At 41.8% G+C, this 17,595-nt stretch overlaps 1 protein-coding gene across 1 annotated transcript in view; it reads right to left on the bottom strand.

Annotated features, from left to right (window-relative positions):
- The window catches only part of itga8 (integrin, alpha 8), a 47,162-nt gene extending 31,392 nt beyond the window's left edge, over window positions 1–15,770 (bottom strand). The window contains exons 1-12 of the mRNA XM_074684277.1: window positions 15,341–15,770; window positions 14,925–15,055; window positions 11,602–11,702; window positions 11,395–11,518; window positions 9,927–9,988; window positions 9,451–9,496; window positions 7,444–7,569; window positions 7,259–7,303; window positions 5,779–5,822; window positions 3,590–3,646; window positions 3,329–3,381; window positions 3,043–3,248 (exon numbers count right to left, since the gene is read on the bottom strand). Coding sequence (XP_074540378.1) covers window positions 3,043–3,248; window positions 3,329–3,381; window positions 3,590–3,646; window positions 5,779–5,822; window positions 7,259–7,303; window positions 7,444–7,569; window positions 9,451–9,496; window positions 9,927–9,988; window positions 11,395–11,518; window positions 11,602–11,702; window positions 14,925–15,055; window positions 15,341–15,534 — 1,189 coding nt within the window. The 5' untranslated portion in view covers window positions 15,535–15,770. The remainder of the gene's footprint in view (window positions 1–3,042; window positions 3,249–3,328; window positions 3,382–3,589; window positions 3,647–5,778; window positions 5,823–7,258; window positions 7,304–7,443; window positions 7,570–9,450; window positions 9,497–9,926; window positions 9,989–11,394; window positions 11,519–11,601; window positions 11,703–14,924; window positions 15,056–15,340) is intronic.
- Window positions 15,771–17,595: the final 1,825 nt, after the last annotated feature.

The following is a 17,595-nucleotide window of genomic DNA, read 5'->3' as shown; positions in this document are numbered from 1 at the left end:
ACTTTTGTATTTATTCTGGACACTATTTACATTATTACCAAATAGATACCAAAATTAATCCAAGTAAATGGGGCTGCTTGACTTTTCAGAAAATCCACTCATTTAATAGCTCATTAATAGCTTCTAGGAACTGATTAAACCCCCATTATGTCAACTAAATATGAAACAAACAGCTGATTAGCCCTTTGTGGTACAAACAATAAAGAACAGCTAGCATGATCTTTCAACTATAAAAATGATGAAAAAACCCTTCCCTAAAATTTTCAAACTTATAAATCAACATTTTTTTAACATGATTGCTTGATTTATGATGCAGTCTGAAATTAAAACAAAATAGCTCTCTAGAGCTCTAGAGCTACTAACAGTTAGCGCTAACATCAGCATGCTATCATTTAAGATTAAAGGTTCAACGTTTTCCATTGTCAATTTACTATATATACACAAAGACATACAGAAACATCTAAATCCTGTTCCTTTGGTCTGAAATAAAATATGGAATCAAAAAGTAAAAATCTGAAATATCCTATATCTGTATGCTGTTTGCATCAGAAAGTATAACAGACAAAACTTCTGATCTTTTAAGTTGTAGAGCGATTGGTAAGAGTGATTGATCTCTGGTCAATTCTTCTTCATTCTTTTGATTAAAACGTTGTTTGGGTTGGATTGGTTTATCAAAGTAAAAAGTAAAATACTACTGTGATCCAAGTGTCTGCCAAAATATAATGTGATTGATGAGGCTGTTGCTTAGCAAAAGACTGATGAATCAATAACTGAGAATAAAGTTTTTGGCCTGTTAAGAATTTCTTCGGACATGCAGGTATGTAGTTAAAAAGCACAATCTTCAGGACAAAGTTTGTAACCATCTGTTTTGTAGACCTTTTTCTCCTTGCTGTGTCATTAAACAGCATTATTCAGAGTGAAATAACTTTGGCTCCAAAGAAGAACAAATAATTGATTAAAGGTTCCATTTGGTCCACTTCCATTACATATCCTCGCAGTGATGCATTACAGAGGAAAACACATTTCCTCCAAACAGCCTTCGATTTTAAATTTCTTTTCCAGACCAGAAAAGCTCGTGTGATCCAAGATTACTATTGAACCACACAGGTGCGTACAACTAGGCTATAAATATTTCAGGGACCCATTTTAACTTTAGGTCCTCTGTGGTTCGATGATAAGATTGTGAAGGTGTTTGAATATAACTTAGGTCAATAATGCAATACCAGCTTATTACAGTCATTATTCTACACATCACGCTGAAAGAGAACATGCACTCTGCACAGACTGTGGTGCTTAGCTCCCTGTTTATTCCTTCAGTGACTGGTATTTGTCTTTTGTGTCATTATTCTTTGTCTGTCAAATATTTCAGGTCTTGTTCTTTGTTCCAAATCAAGCTTGTGAAGCAGTCATTTCAAAACTTATTTAACATGAAATTAAAGTTATGAATTGACAATGAATTTTTAACCTCTGCATTACACTTCCCTGAATAAAAGCACCCCTCAGATCTGAAACAGTCGAAACACCTCTAGACATCCTGTTTGTCTCTGGATCCCCTCGCTCTCAGCCTAAACAACTAGTTCCACGAGAAGCAGATTGAGGGGTAGGGAGAGTAAATGCAACCATGTGTGTATGCAAGTGTATGTACGAAGCCTGTATGTGTGTGAGTGTACAAGTCCTTATGTCCATGTGTGGGTCTGTGTGCATAATTGAAGAGCTGTATATATGGTAGGAAAAAAAAGGCTTCAAATGATGTTAAAGTCACTCATGGGCTTTGCTCAGTGCTAACCCACACAATGCAGACATCCATGGCAAAATGTGGGAACACCCACTGTGATCACTGGGACCAAAACTATAGGGGATAGTGTCAGTGGTTGCTGATGAAAAAATTAAAAACAAAACAAACCACATGGCAAATCGAATTAGCCAAATTGTGAGCTCTCAGCTGACACTCATTAAGTCACACTAAGGACGAGAAATGAGAAGGATCTGCTTTCTGAAGACTTTTAAAGAAGAGTGATGAGATCTGCTCTGAGAGGAGGAAGTGGCTCAGCATCATCACAGACAAAACAGATATCTGTCAGTGATTCAGCGTGGCTAATCACACGAGGCCACAGGTATACTTGGACACAGATGTTTGACATTAGGGAGAAGAAGCTGCTGAAAAGCCTGATCACAATGTTTTCAGGGTGACCCCATCATGCTCTTAAGCTCATTAGATTAACTCTCAACAAGTCATCTCTCTGCATGTCACTGCAGCTGGTAGAAAGGCTCACTCTCCTCTAAAGGCAGTCCTCAGAGGCCATCACATCCTGACAGACAACCTGATTTGATTTGCGTTTTTGGCAACAGAAAGCCCCAGTATTGATCCACTAGTTATTGATCTGATGTTTAAAGGGCTTAAAGGGTGGAACACACATTAACGCTCACTTCCCATGAATAGATAAACCACAAATCAGTGGGATAGATGTCATAATAGAGCCAGATGGACGTCATCTCATTCATCTTTTAGGAAGCAGTCAACAGACCTCAGCGACATGAGCATACGGGCTGCAGGCTGCATCCGAGTTTATTTGTCTGAGCGTGTGTCTGTGTCCAATCAATGTGAGGATAAAACAAACACATCGAAGAGGAATGAACTCTTGGCTGCAGGACACGAAACACCCAGATGATAGTATCTCAGTGCACATCTGGTGGGTTAAAAATAACCCCGACACACACACGTACTTACACACATATGGCCTTAACCCTTAGCATCACAGGAAACAAGTTCACAGAGACAACCTTTCATCGCTGCACTTCCTGATTGGCTGAAGAGCTTTAAGTTTCTAAAGTAGCAGCATCTGATAGGATTTTCTCAGCCAGAGACAAAACAATCCAAACGAGACGGGAAACACGGAAAAGAGATTTGTCTGTCATTGGGTTTACCTGAAAACGCCAGCCACAGATAAGCAGACAAGTGAGATGGAAAAACAAACGCCAACTGGTTAACTCAAAAGTCAGAAGTTCTTTTCCTCCTTTTAATCCTTCAATTTGTTTTCATACCATTGTATCCATCCTGGTTGATGTCTCCCAGAGGTGCGATTGCAGTGCCGAAGCGCCCAAAAGTGTAGGTGCCGGTTAGTGCAACAGGTTTGCTGAAGGTGAGTGGAGCTGTCTGCAGGTACAGGTACACCCTCCCCACCTCTCTGGGTTTGCTCTCCGTCTCTCTCTCCATGTAGAGAGGTGCTCCAACAAGCACATCATCCGTCCTGTGGAGGTAAACCGTAGTTTTAATCATCAGAGGGAGAGGAATAAAGTGAGTGTGGTGACTGAGGAACTGTCTACATACCCATCTCCATTCAGATCTGTGGCAGCAACTGAGTAGCCAAAATAGGAGGCCATCTGAGGGACAGAGACAGAAGGACTTACATTTTTTCAGCATAAACAAATATTGTCTGCAGATTTTCATCTGATTTAATTTTCATTCCATTTTCAAATTAAATTCACTTGAAACAGGAAGGAATCAATATCAGCTGTGACACAAATGCCCTGGCTTATTAACAGCACTACAATGTTACTAACCAAATCAGAGATGTGTTAAAGCTCCTACCTGTTCGCCTGTAAAGTTCTGGATAAATGTCAGATTGGTGGAGTTGATCATTGCCACCTTAAAAAAACAGAAATATGTTTATCAGATACAATACAGGAAAATGAACAAAGCACTAGGCCAACCAAACATTGCCAAGCAGTCTGACAAACAGCCACACAAAGAATGCTGAAAAAAGTCAAAAACCATTAAAAAGCTTTTATTGTACCCAAACCCTGGTTCTTTTCCCTCTGCCTTCCCCCACCATCATCCTCTTGATGCCTTTACCATTTCCCCCCTGATCTTTCTCTCCTACCCCCCAACCTAACCCTGGTTGTGGGGAGAGATGGAGGGGGGAGGCTGAGAATTCCTTCATAAGACCTAAAATAACAACCACATGGAGACAGCCAGGGGCTACACGCTCACACACACATACACGCTCAGATGCAGGACAATACACATGGGCTCACTCACAGATGCCTCAAAGACACACTAAATAGGGTAAGACTTAGAGACCAATGAAGATTTGAGTAAACACAAGTTGTCAGATTGGTCACAGCAGCAACCTGATAATCAGTGCCACTGCTTCACCATGATGTACCTGCATCCCTTAATGTCAGGGACTAGCCCCTCTGTGCACACACAGGACACTAGTGTATTTGCACAAGCAATGACATCCAGATATAAAACACACACTTTTTTTAAATATGTGTTAGTGTAGTGTGGTGAGTCCTGCAGTTGCACTGCAGGTTAAGGTTAGAGGTCAGGTGTGTGTGGAGAAGGGTTAGTGGGGTTATGTGGGGTCACCTCCCTCCACATGCAGCGGAAGCCGTGTGTCATTAGGGAGGATTGACACAGACGGCCCTTGGGACATGTTCCCATATGAGAACACACTACAGTTAACACAAACACACAAATACAGTATTTGTTTTTGCCATGTAGCAACACATGTTTATCTGTATCGATTAGCTGTAAATCAATATAAGACACTAAAGAAAATTTAGAGGATTTAAGCCAAGCCAACACATTGACACAGCTGCCATTTATCTTTGGCATCATGGTGAAAAACTCAAATTGATGTATTTTTAAGGATGTAAGTTCTACATATGTACAGACAATTCTTCACTTTTACAAAAAAAAACACTTACTTTATAAAAATGACAATAAAATTCTAGAGGGAAATCTATTCCTGCCTCAGAAGTAAATATTTTAATTGGCACATCAGCTAACTTCAAATGTCATCTGATGCTAGCATTCAAGCACTTCTGAAGTAACATAATGCTAGCTAGAAAGGACACGAATGTTTGTTCCAAGCTCAGAGTACAGGTAAGGTATAAAATTACCCTTCCTGTAAAACAAGTACAGCTACTGGCTTGAAACATTGCCCCTACTTAACATACAGTAGCTAGCAAGCTGCAAAATGTTAATGTTTGCTACCTTCTATGGTAGCTAATGGGTTATTAAATAAGTAGCTCCTTTTTGAACTATCTCCATAAATCCCTCTGCATTTTGTTGTTTTGCCTAATAATCTACAGTTAACTGATAACTATTTAAAGAAACCTTAAACCTATGTGATTAAAAACCTGAAACAGCACTCCAACACAATGAAAGCTGAAAATCCTGTACTTCCAATTTAAGCACGACATTAAAGCTTTACGGCTGCTGTATGAATATGGTCAATTATAAATGTGTCTGCATTAATACATTTTCCCTGATGCCTCTTTCACAAATTGTTTTAAAAACAAATATTTGCAGCCATGTTTATATTTATGAGTTAAAAAGTAAAGGAAAAAAAGAACATACATCTTCACCACAAGCCATAAAAACAGCTCTAACTGATTGTGGCACAGATTCTGCAGGTTTCTGGAAACACACTAGGGCATGGACCCCATTCTTCCAAAATAAATTCCCTAATTTGGCTTTTTTGAGGAAGAGTGTCTTTGATTGAGTCTGTCTCGAATCTCCCCTGCATGTTTAAGATTCAGTGAAATCTCATAAATATGAAGGCAAAATCATGTTATTGATATAACTGTCAGTTTTGCGATGTGATATTCATACATCTACAATGAAAATTAGAGATTCTCTTTGTTTTCAAAGTGTGTTCTTTACTGTTTCAGTATTTCATTATGCCTTCTTTTCTTTTTTTGTGGGGGAAAGTCTGGCCCCAAATCAGTTCTGCTGTTTTCCAAATATGCATGTTGGACCATACTCACATATCCAAAGTTCTGTGCTCCTCTTGGGACTCCTGCTATCAGCTCTGGAAAACATGAAAACAAAGATTGTACTCTATTTAGCTTGTGTATGTGTGAAAAAGACTTCAAGAGCAAGACAAGGCCTCAACACATTTTTTTTAAACCCTGAAACCCCTAAAATCCTCCATCCTGCCCACCCTGTCAGAGGTGCTAAGTGCCACTGAGAACACTGAGTGATTGGGTGCTCAAGCTCTGCACTGATTGATGGGAAGGGCTCTGTGAACTTATAGAGACGATCTAAGGCTCCCACCCAGTGAGAAAAGACAGACACCCCCCCTCACTAACTCCTCAGCTCTACGCAAAGACTTGACCACGAGTCCATAAACCAGAACTTCCCAGCTTCATCTTCACTCAGAACTCTGTAACAAACACTCCTCTAGTCTGATGACGGTTTGGGGGAACATGACCACAACAAGTTTGATCACCACAACACAACACATCAACAGCCATGTGCAACCTCTTAATGCTCACTTAAAGTGTCTCGAACATGTGTTGTGCCAGAGGGGGTTCAGGGCCTCTGCAGGGTTGGTATGGGGGTATGTAAACGCTGGGTTGTCCCGTAAAGATCCCACTAAATGATAATTAACAAAGAGGCTCTGATAGACAGGAAATTATGAATGGGGGAGGTTGCAGTGACAGTGGGGGAGGAGAGTAATCGTGATTGTGACAGAGCTGTAGAAAAGAGTTGCAACACAGAAATTAAAGAGGAATCAACAACAAATGTTTTTAAATTGATGTAGCGCGACTGTGGCAGGATGTATTTTGTTGTTTCTAAATTATCTTTGATGAGAGAGCTTTTCTTTTGAATTCTTTGTTTGATTTATTTTGTGGTAATGGTGAACTGATGCCATGAAAACAATGGTCAAAAGAATCAAAATGTTGCACTTCTGACAAGTCACGAGAGTGTGTGCTTAATTTCCACAGCAGGAAATTTATTTATAGTGGAGTAAATTATTATGCAGATATTTTTTTTACACTTTCAGGTTTGAAAAGATGAACTCTGCGATATTAACCCTCACCCAGACATCTTTAATAAAATGATGGTATATGTTTCAAACCCAGAAGAGTTTTTTTTCTTTTTGGTACTCTCTCTTCATCTGAAGAAGTCTGCCATTTATCATTCTAATCTGACACGACGGAGGAGAGGAAATCCCTTTATCACTGGTTCCTTAAGCCCTGTCCCCTCAGGGTCACGACCCAGACGTACAGAGACAGTTCTCATTACTGCCTCTGAGTTCAGACCACGACACAGTCACACAGCTGTCCACTCCCCACTGCTCACCCTGCAAACACCCCCCGCTGTGCTACAAACATCCAACTAGAGAGCTTACTAAGACGACACACATGTAGCACATGCTGCATGGTGCCTCCTGATGCTGTTAGTGAGGGATTCCTCTGGTGCTGCGTGTGGTTAGCTGTAATGAGATGAGTGCTTTCTCACCTTGTTCTGAGTCTCCTGTAAACTCCCCCACAGCCACAGAGTAACCTGGAGAGGAATGGGTTGCACATGATGACATGTGGGTGAGATTAGCTCTGCACAGGATGCCCTGTGTAATCTGTATGTAATGTATGTAAGGCCATGTGTGATGTAATTCAATCAAAGGAGGCACAGTGAAGGCAGGTTACCAAGGTAGCTGTCGTCATGTGTGTCCTCAGCAGCTCTGGTATGTTTCTCTCCTGGAACCCGTCTCAGCACTGCCTTCAAAGAGTAGCCGTTCAGTATCTCTGCTATCCCTGCTGTCATTACCTGACCTGATAAATAGACAGAGAGAAAAAAAACAGGATGAGAGAGACTCACATCTGTTCATGGACATCGGTGTCAGCCTGAACCCTGTGGAGGGAGCACAGCTGCCCGCTTCTTTGGATACCTGCTGGTGCTGATCGCCTGCTCTGTATGAAAAAACACTAGTCCAAGTACTCCCTGAGGGGAGCTGAAACATATCGCTGGCAGAAGAATAGCTGGAAAAATACCACAATGTTCCTTTAAGAACCCTGAAGAAAAAAAAGGCCTCTTCCCTGTGGCGAGAATTCTGAATTATAGGTGAGCACCACCCTTCCTCTGCTGTTGAACAAGAGGTCAAGCAAACAAATGATTTTATCTATGGTTGCCCTCAACCTTCCATAAATCCTCCTTTATGTGTGAGTGTGCATGTGTGCGTGTGTACGCACAAACTGGGAGGGAAACATGCCCTCTCAACCCTCCCTCCAACCCCTTTTTTTTTACCTCCTCCCTCTTCTCTGTATTTATCTCCCAGAATAACATATCACTGCATCAACTCATTATTAAGCCTCCATCTGATTAATGAGACACAGTGTTACAAAGTGCTACAGCATATACATAAGTCACTCCAGCTAATCCCAAGAGTCTTTCACACCCGGCGATGACAAGATTGTATATAAAAACGTCTTTTTATGATGACTCATGCTGAAGGCTGAAGATAATCGCAGTATATTAGAGACCATAAAATCCAGGCTGAGTGCTTTTATAAACATTTGGAGGAAGTGTTTTAACTGGAGGCAGCCAGCCTTGCCACGCTGAGGGCACATAGAGCCAGCGATCCATTAGGCTGTCTGTAATGCCTGTCTCGTGTGGTCTTGTACGCTGGAGTACTCATTATTTAACCATATGTAACAGCAGCAATGCCAAACAATAACCTCAAGTCAAACAAAAACATGAAGCAGTTTTTATGACCACTGAGCCACTTTTGGTTGTCTTTCCTCTTTCCTTTCCTTCACTCTTCCTCGCTGTATTCCTCTATTGGAGGCAAATGAGGTGCTGTGGAGTGAGCGATAGGGGGTTGCAAATAAAAGGAAGAGGAATTAGTCTGTGCAGCCAGCTTTGGATCTCCTCTCTAAATTTAGAAGACACGCACTCACACACACCTGGATCTGGGGGAGTAGCGCTACACTTCAACAGCTGAACCCTGACACACACTGACTGTGTCTACGCCTATTAGGACACCTCATCCCTCTGCTTAGGCTACAGCTCCACAGACCCAGCAAGCGATCTGACCTCAGCGCTGCTTTCATCAAGCACAGGATCCATCTTTCTCACTCTTTCTTCATGTCTTGCTCGCGCCCTCTCTTCTCATCTTTCTCCCCGACTCTCAGCAGCATGTTTCTATCATCTCCTTACCGATCCTCCATCACTCCAGCTGTCCTCCCTGTTTTCTTTTTCTCCCATTATCTAAATTCTCTCCACCTTTCCTCTGTCCTCCTCAGCCCTTGAGCCTCTTCCTTTCTGCAGAAAGTTTTTGCAGGCCCCTCTGTGCTTTATCATGGGGGCAGAGGGGCAGTGCCTCCACACTCCATTACCCCCTGATCAGCTCATTACAGAGCCCAAACACACACTTCCTGTTACACTGTTACACAAAGAAGGCAAAATGAGGTAAGGGACAGAGGAAAGGAAAAATTGTGACACGTTTCTTTCCACCTTCTCCTACGTAAGGCTCCTGTTATAAAAATGCAAACCTGGCAAGTGTGTTGTTACGCATGTGTGTGTGTAGGTGGGTTAGTCTGACTGTTAAACTCGTATTCATACTTTTCTTTCTATTTGAACAGCGTCCCATCTATGAAATCACTGTAAAAGAGAGAAAGAGCAGATACAGGTTTATACAATGTTGTTGCAGTTACCTTGCCAGTAATAGCTCCCAGGTCCTCCCACCACCAGCGTCCCTTCCTGGAATAAACGAAATTAGTTTGAGTTAGTCATGTGACAGTAATTCATCAGTGTGTGTATCTGTGTGTGCATGAAAGAGAAGGATTTATAGTTTGCAGTGTGTGTATGCACATGTGATTCCTGCTGTCACGTATGTTGACATCCTGCAGAGAGTGACAACTTCCTGTACAGAAGGGTAGAGTTGGTCCATGAGACAGAGGTGAAAGGTCAAGCCGACTTTAAGTTTAAGAATGCACAAGCGTGTGTGTGTGTCTATTGTGTTCAGAGGTGATGGGTCACTTCAAGAGTGGAGGCTCCTCTAGGGACAAACGTACTCTCATCTTCCCAGTGTCCATAAATCTCTGAGGGGAGACGCTCCGCTTGAGAAGGGACAAAATGTGTGCAGGAGGTCTTCATGTGATTAGTGTGGAGTCATTACTGTGATCTGTACCTTGGTGAAATCCACACTGAAGCCAGCCTGGCAGAACCCCTGTCCTTCTGGGTCTGGGTCATCTGAGAACAACACAAGTGCAGACAAAAACGGTTAAATCACACTTTCAAACACTTTGAAGCACCTTAGTTAACCTAAAGTTGCAGGGAACATAACATGTAGTAGAGAAAACGATTCCACATCTGCCAATACATCTGACATAAAAAATGCAGAACTACTGAGGTGTGTTTTTGTTGAAACTACTGTCTCAACCAACACAAATTCAATGTGCACACTATAAATTGTTCCCAATTTCAGAGGCACCCTGAGTTGAAGCGTAATGATGTGTAACTACACACGTGCATATATAAACAAAGCCTGAGTTATAGTAAGCCTAGTAGTCTGAGTGCTTCTACATTCAAGTCAGGAGGAAACAGAGAAAGCTTTTGGGGCCCAAAAAGTAAACCCAGACACACGATGAAGAAATACTTCTCCTGCCCGAAGAATGCTGCAGCATTATGCTTCTCTTGAGAACAATTGAGTTTACGGTGTGATTATTCCAGTCCAGACGAGTCAGAGCTGGCATAAACAACAAAACAAGAGACCTTTTGGAACTTTAAAACAAGATACTAGAGGAAGAGTGAGAATGAATCTGTGTGCATGTGGGTGTGAGCGGTGCAGGGTTTTTATACAGAGTGTGATGGAGATGATAAGGGCTTTGTTTGATCCGCTGTTTATGATGTGCCACCTGATAAACTGCATATTTCACTATCATGCTCTCCTGGTGCCTTTTACCACTGTGCGAGGTGAGAGGGATCACAGAAAGAAAGTAGGAGGGTAGAAAAGAAACTGAATATTGAGGAAGGGGTTTAGGAAAATTTCATAACGCCCATTTCAAGAATCAGCTAGCAGACTAGAAAGAGAAACCAATGCCGCAGGCAAAATGATCAGATTGCCACAACTTTTATCAGTAGAGGTAATCTAGTTGTCACTTTTTACTTGCAGCTTTGGTTTAATTTGGACAGGTTTGTGAAATCCAGCCACATAGAAATCTGAAAACACAGATTAAACTAAGCAGGATTTATGAGTGGATAAATATTGGAAATCACTTAAATTCATCCTGCCAACAGTTTTCTCTCTGACTACTTCTTCAGAAGTTTCAGCCAAACATGTTAATAGCAATTTCTGTGAATTATGTTAGCAATGCCACAAAAATACTTCTCTGGCACTGCAGTGAGTAGGTGACCTCTGAGATAAATCTGGTTTATTGAAACCTTGAAAGGCAGAGGCTTCAATTACTTTTTGCAAAGATTTGTTTTGATTTGCAAGATCTGACCCATTAATTGCATCACACAAAAAGAAGATCTGGTTCATTAAATTATTTGATTTTACAGTGTAGGCAGAGCAAAGACAAAAACAAAGGAAGAGAAGATGGAGAGCAGTGATAGGATGATGGAGACAGCTGGATTTGAGCTGCAGAGTGACTCACTAGTCCTGCAGGGTGAGTACTCTGCGTAGGCGCTGAAGTTCTGGACGGCCACATAGCAGGTCCCCACGGGGTCCTTCTCCCCACTTAACTTTACCGTCCGCCAGTGGTAGAGAGGAGCGCATGCCTATGAAACAAAAAACACTCTAAATCCTATCTTAGCGATCAGGCATGTAAGGTATGAAGTAAAACAATCACATATCCACATACCACCACTTTTCCTTTGTGTGACCTGACTGATGCTCCAAACCACTGGTGTGACTTAAACTCCAGTGGCTCTCTGGTCTTGTTTACCTTTATCATCCTGTTATCTGAGGAGAGACAGACACAGAGAAAGATTTAGATGAAAAAGCATAAAAAGAAAGAATGACAACATTAAAGTACCAGTAAAGCTGATACAGCCAGCAGTAATGTGGATCCAGATCTGTCGCTCTGTCTAAATGAATGGAAAGCTTTTGTTGTTGACAAGTAAGAACAAACAGCGGTGACTTAAACAAGCCTTTAACAAACATCAAAACACCATTTGCCCCCCAGAAAGAGACATTTGTCAGGATGCTAGAGGCTTTTTTAAGTCAAAGCCTTTCCCATAAAACCTTACAACACTTAAGAGACGTGCAGTAAAGGAGCCTCCACACACATACAAACACACACACACACATGCTCGTACATGCACATTATAAGCATTTCCTGGCTCCCTTGTAATAAAGTGCCTGATCTGGTGTGAGTGTATGTGTTCTTCCCTCTGTTGTGGATATTTTCTAGTTTTATGAAACCCCAGCTGGGTTTCTTTGGAGCTGTGTAGACCCTACACGTTAAACACCTTCATTTAGCACATGCACACTTGGACACAGGCGTATAAAAGGCAGATGCAGAAAGCATAAAGGCAGGTGGAGACTTGTTTTGGCTTCATAAAGTTTTTATTGTTTTCATCATCTCTGTGGGGGTTGCTTATGAGGCTTATGCAGTTCTTACTATATTTTTGATTTATGTCATATCAAGATTTTATTGACACTTAGATTCATAATACTCATAAAACCACTTTGCTTACTTTTTCAAGGGCAATGCAGTTTTATTTACTTATAAGTTTTAGGACAGGGATGATGTGCAAGCATGTTTCCATCAGTTACAAAAAACAATAAGTAAACACTTCGCCAAAATGAAAAAAAAAGACAAAGTTAAATGATGTTAAATGAGTTGAATGATGGTGACATAGTAAGTAAGTCACATAATTTTAACTTATAACTTTGACCTTTAATCACACTATTTGGAGCAAATTTAATAATTATGACTGATATTCTCAGAAATTGACCTTTTAACTCATGATTATGACTCATTTTATCATCTTTTTGATTAATCTCATCACTCCTACAACTCAGTTTTGTTATGTTCTAACATCTATGCCAAAATTTGACCTTTTTATCGCACTGGATTTAATTTCTAGCTCATAATTTGTATTTTTATAGCACAATACTGTTTTTAATCTTATAATCATGACTTAAGAACTTTTTTTTTTAACTTTTCAAGGCAAATTCTCAATTTTTGTTTTGGGAAAAATAAGTTTTCATCTAATCATGACAAAGAAGACTTTTATCACGTCGGGCCACTGTTGAAACGCTGTGTGTAAGCATCAGATTTACTTCCCTGAGGTCACAGCAGCAGACTGCTCTCTGCATTTTGTTCCTCTAAAGAAATAAAAATGAGTTGAACTAATCTTTGACTGATTCATTCAATCAACATTTGCTCATACATTTAATGTAATGTCTATGTGACTACCTCATCAACCAATATTGCATCCCCCCGCTGCTCTGGCCAGCTTGACACATCTGCACAACGTTAGCTGAACACAGATACACACAAATAGCCCTGCACATGTGACGCTGACGTATGGATACAAACCAGTAACAGCACACACAGATGTTACTCCTGCTGAAGTTTTGAACATCATCCTGCATCAGTGTGTGTGTGTGTGTGTGTGCTTTTGTCTGGTTTATACCTGAAATAAAGTGTCTTTTGTAACTTTAGATGTATCCACTACAACCTCTGTCATCAATCAACTTCTGGATATACTCCAGTGAAGAGACCAGATCCACTCATAACTGCACACATTTGTCCCTTCTGAGTTCATCTTTAGCCCCTTAAACTTAAAATTTTACCCCAAACGCACTCCAGCGTAAAGAGATAAAAACACAAACAATAATTCTTTGTGGAAAATAGCCTGTTATAAGCCCACAGGCGGATCTGCACGGAGCCTTCCTTTAGTTCTGCTGCCTGAAAAGAGGATGTTAATCTCAACAGGACCAACCTGGTTAAACAAAGGTTGAATAAATTCAAAAAAAGGTGAAGCTAAATCAAAGAAAACAGCCTTTAATGTCTTTGTAGCAAAGTATCTGAAATCAGAAGTTGCTACGGTTGGCATTTTCAGTCCGAATGCATCAGCTGATCTGATATCATCTGTTTCATTCATGCTTCCACATTTGTGGCTTAATTACACATCCGCTGTTGGGAAAGCAGCTGACTAGCAGCATCCAATCATCACTCATGTGAACACAGTGTTGGATTTAATGAGACATCCATCACTTAGCTCCAGCTTCAGCAGAGTGTCTTCTTTTTCAGATCTCTTCTTTTGCGCCTGAGCTTTGAAACTCTGCTTATTTCATCTGGCAGACTTCAGAGAAAGTCTTCAACCAAATACTTGTTGCAGCTGTGGTTCTGTAGGAGCTGCCTCAAAGGGCAGAACCACCTCCACCAAAGTAAACCGTGCAACGAGAGGTCACCCTCTCAAGCGTGATCGAAGACCTCACCAAAAAAAAGAGAGGAGAGAAATGGATGAGCTGAAGAGACTGATGGAGAGGGAGAGAGGGAGACAGGGGGAGGGGAAACGAGACAGGGATAAATTTTCAAGATCTAATAAAAAGCAGACCTCACCCAATCCCCTTTCTTCCGAAGGGGAACTGAATTCCCATGTGCATACAGTTTACCCCCCTCCTCTCCTCTCTTTAACTCTCTTACACACTTACTTCTTCGATAGAAAAACAGGCATCAAAGACGTTACTCCCACAAACAAAGGCTGATTGGACAGTTAACCTTGATGATAATAGATTTAAAACTTTAATCAACATAATGCAGATTTGCCAGCTACCCTCTTGTGTCAGATGAAGCTGATGAGACCCATATGTCTTATCTCCCGTTTTCATGCAGCAGCACATGTGCCAAGTCATGTGTGCACACATACCACATGCACAGGTTGTGAAACTCCGGCCTGACATCTGGGGCCACCTATGTCTTTAAAAAGATCCACTTGGACCTCAGTGAAACAAATGCTTGTTAAATTTCATTTCACCAAAAACTCTCCTCATGAAACCATCACACTGAGCGTATGTATCTCAGTCTGTTCAAGTGGAGAAGTTTCCCCCTACCAGGCTGTAGCAGGAGTCCATTGAACACATACCCTGTAGGGGCCCCTAGGAGGTCTGGCACACATTTATTTTGATCTATTACAAGAGAAATATTCAGATAGATTTCAGGTTACTCACTGGAATTGTCAAAAGGGATCTGTCTGCAGCTGTCAGGAAGACCCGGCCAGGGACAGAAGTAGACGGCTCCAGCCTCCACAACACCAGGCTGGGAGGTGTTTGCCTTTGGAGCCCCCACCAACACACTGAACCTGCAGAGGGAAGAGGAAAAAGGGTCCATGCAAGAAGACATACAGAGGGGAGTACGCATCATGAAGCCAATGCACAATTTGATTCAAACATGCAACTTAATTTTTCTTATGTTGAGTAAATCCAACTTGCTCTGTGGTTTGCAGAATATGCGGTCACACACATGATGAAGCCCCATTTCTCATCCAGGAGAAACAGGCACGTTTATGCAACGTAAAGTTAAACTGGACTCCCCCAGGATCCTGCCTGTATGATGGGACAACATAAGTCTTAAGGTTGGCACTCACGTGTTGCTGTCGCTCGTAGCTTGATAGAAGTCCACAGAGTAACCGAAGTAACTTCCACCGGGTCCTTCGTAAACCGTGGGATGCTCCGAATAAATGTTAAAGCTCCAAACTCCGTTCAAGGCCGGACACAGCACCCACAGCAGCCCGAGAATGAACATCCCCGCGGAGGAAACACCGTCCCATGCACGCTCCATCCCCAAAGCACAGCCAGATGCGCACAAGTCCCGAGAAATGAGAGGGAACCGGGACAGAGAGGAGGGAAAGAGAAGGAGAGGAGAGACAGAGAGGAAGAGGGAAGGAGAAAGAAAGTTCCCTCCGTACAGGTGAGGTAGTTTCTCCCGGGTTAGGTCCACAGCCTGGCTGTCACTGGATCACTGCACGCTCCAAAACTGAAGTCCCTACACCCTGAAAGCACCAGGTCTGCCCAAAGTCTCAGATTCAAGTCTGCACAGCCGCGCCCCCGCCCTCTGAACAAAAGTTTACCCCCTACCCACTCACTTACACACACATGCTCACACACACAAACGCACGCGCGAGAGCACAGACCACATCTGAGCGCGCTTTAAGACCAACCGGCGCGTCGTACACTCCTTTTAAGGCACAGATATATTCTCTGTAACGAATCTAGAACTTCACCTTGAAAAAATAAATAACACTGAAGTGAAATTTACGACCACTTTCTCACATTAATCAAGAACTATGTGCAGGCATGCGCAAACGCAAACATCAGTTGTCCAAAAATTAAACCACTTACTTTTCATTGACCACCCTCTTCAACTTTACCGTTAAAACAGGGCTGCGTTTGCTTCCGTTGAAAATAATCTCTTGTAATTATGTGCGGGATTATTATGTCAGTGTACAGAAGAAATCTCTGGAGCTCTGCGAGTTTGGCCACACGCGCCGTTTCACTCAACACCTGGTAATTTTTCTCCATAAACCCCAGAGTTAACACTCCTCGGTCTTGCTGAAAACAATATTATTCGGTGATAGAAAAAAAAAGAGGGTAAATCCTAAAAGACTGTCAAAGGCGCGTCTTTGATTCATTGTGCGTGAGTAAAAGAAAAGTCCACACTTCCAGGAAAGCCCTCGATCTAGTTTGGTTTACTAGTTTGGGGAGTTTGTTTTAATCAAACTTCGTTTTATGGGCAAATTAGCAATGAATTAAACTCTAGAGAACTGCCTCGCAGTGTTGGAAAACGGCCCTGGAGTGTGTTTCCTGTCAGGGGAGTTGATAAGAAGCAGGTGAGGAGGTGAGGTAAAGAGTGTGTGTGAGAAAACCTGAAACCTTGACCTGCCAGATGGAGAAGTTTGTCACCTCCACAGCCCCTTTCTGCACTGCCCTCTCGCTCCAACACATTTCTTTCCATCATTCTATCCCAGTGACATGTCTCCATCTTTTTTTGTTTCATTTGAAAACGTCAAATTTAGCTCCTGGTGCAAAAACAGTGGAGTCTGCTTGGAAGGAGTAAGAGTGTAAAGGAGGGAGTCTGTTCTTTCTCAGCTGCTTTTATGTAAATATGAGGAAAAAATCCTTGAAAATAAGAGCACATGAGGGACAGATGTGTTTCCTCAGTTGATGAAAAAACTAAGATGGTGAGTGTGATGGAGTGAAGAGACACATTCCTGTTCACTTGGCTTTACTGTGTCTGTGTTATGACGCCAGGTAAGGTGAACTTTAATACTGCTCAGGCTCATTTTTATAGTCTGCTGTTTTACATCCGACAAAATACAATCACATATCAAGTCTGGAAACATGCACACACACTCATGTACCAGTCTAGATAATCAGTCTGCAAATATCTTCTGTTCCCACATTCACCACAATTCGTTCAGGGTTGATTAATGCACATTAACAGAAGTGCTTTATATTCTACATACTGTGCTCATGTTCTCCTGCTCTCTGTACACACTCATTATGAGACCCTGTTGTGTCAGATTAGGCCCACATCATTTCTGCATTAGACTAATCCATTAGACACACACCCTGCCAATGTTTCAACTCTCCTGTGTACAGATACAAACAGGAGCACACATCCACAGATGCAGAAACACTGAGTTAAGAACTCTGGGTCTACTTTCATGGTATAAAGAGCTATTTGTCTGACGCTTGACTTGAAGGATGAGTAAATTAAAAAAGAAGCATCAGGCACTGGTCTGTTTAAGGAGCGAGTGTGATGAGCCTATGCATCTACTTTATGGTAGTTTTGATAACGAGGAACATGTAATGTGAGGAGTATTTTCTGTTTACAGAGACG

Source organism: Halichoeres trimaculatus, unplaced genomic scaffold, assembly GCF_033239565.1.
Source record: "Halichoeres trimaculatus isolate MK-OKI-2021-1 unplaced genomic scaffold, fHalTri1.1 fHalTri1_scaffold_12, whole genome shotgun sequence".
NCBI lineage: Eukaryota > Metazoa > Chordata > Actinopteri > Labriformes > Labridae > Halichoeres > Halichoeres trimaculatus.
The sequence above is the reverse complement of the archived record's forward strand: the minus strand, read 5'-3'. Positions and strand labels throughout refer to the sequence as shown.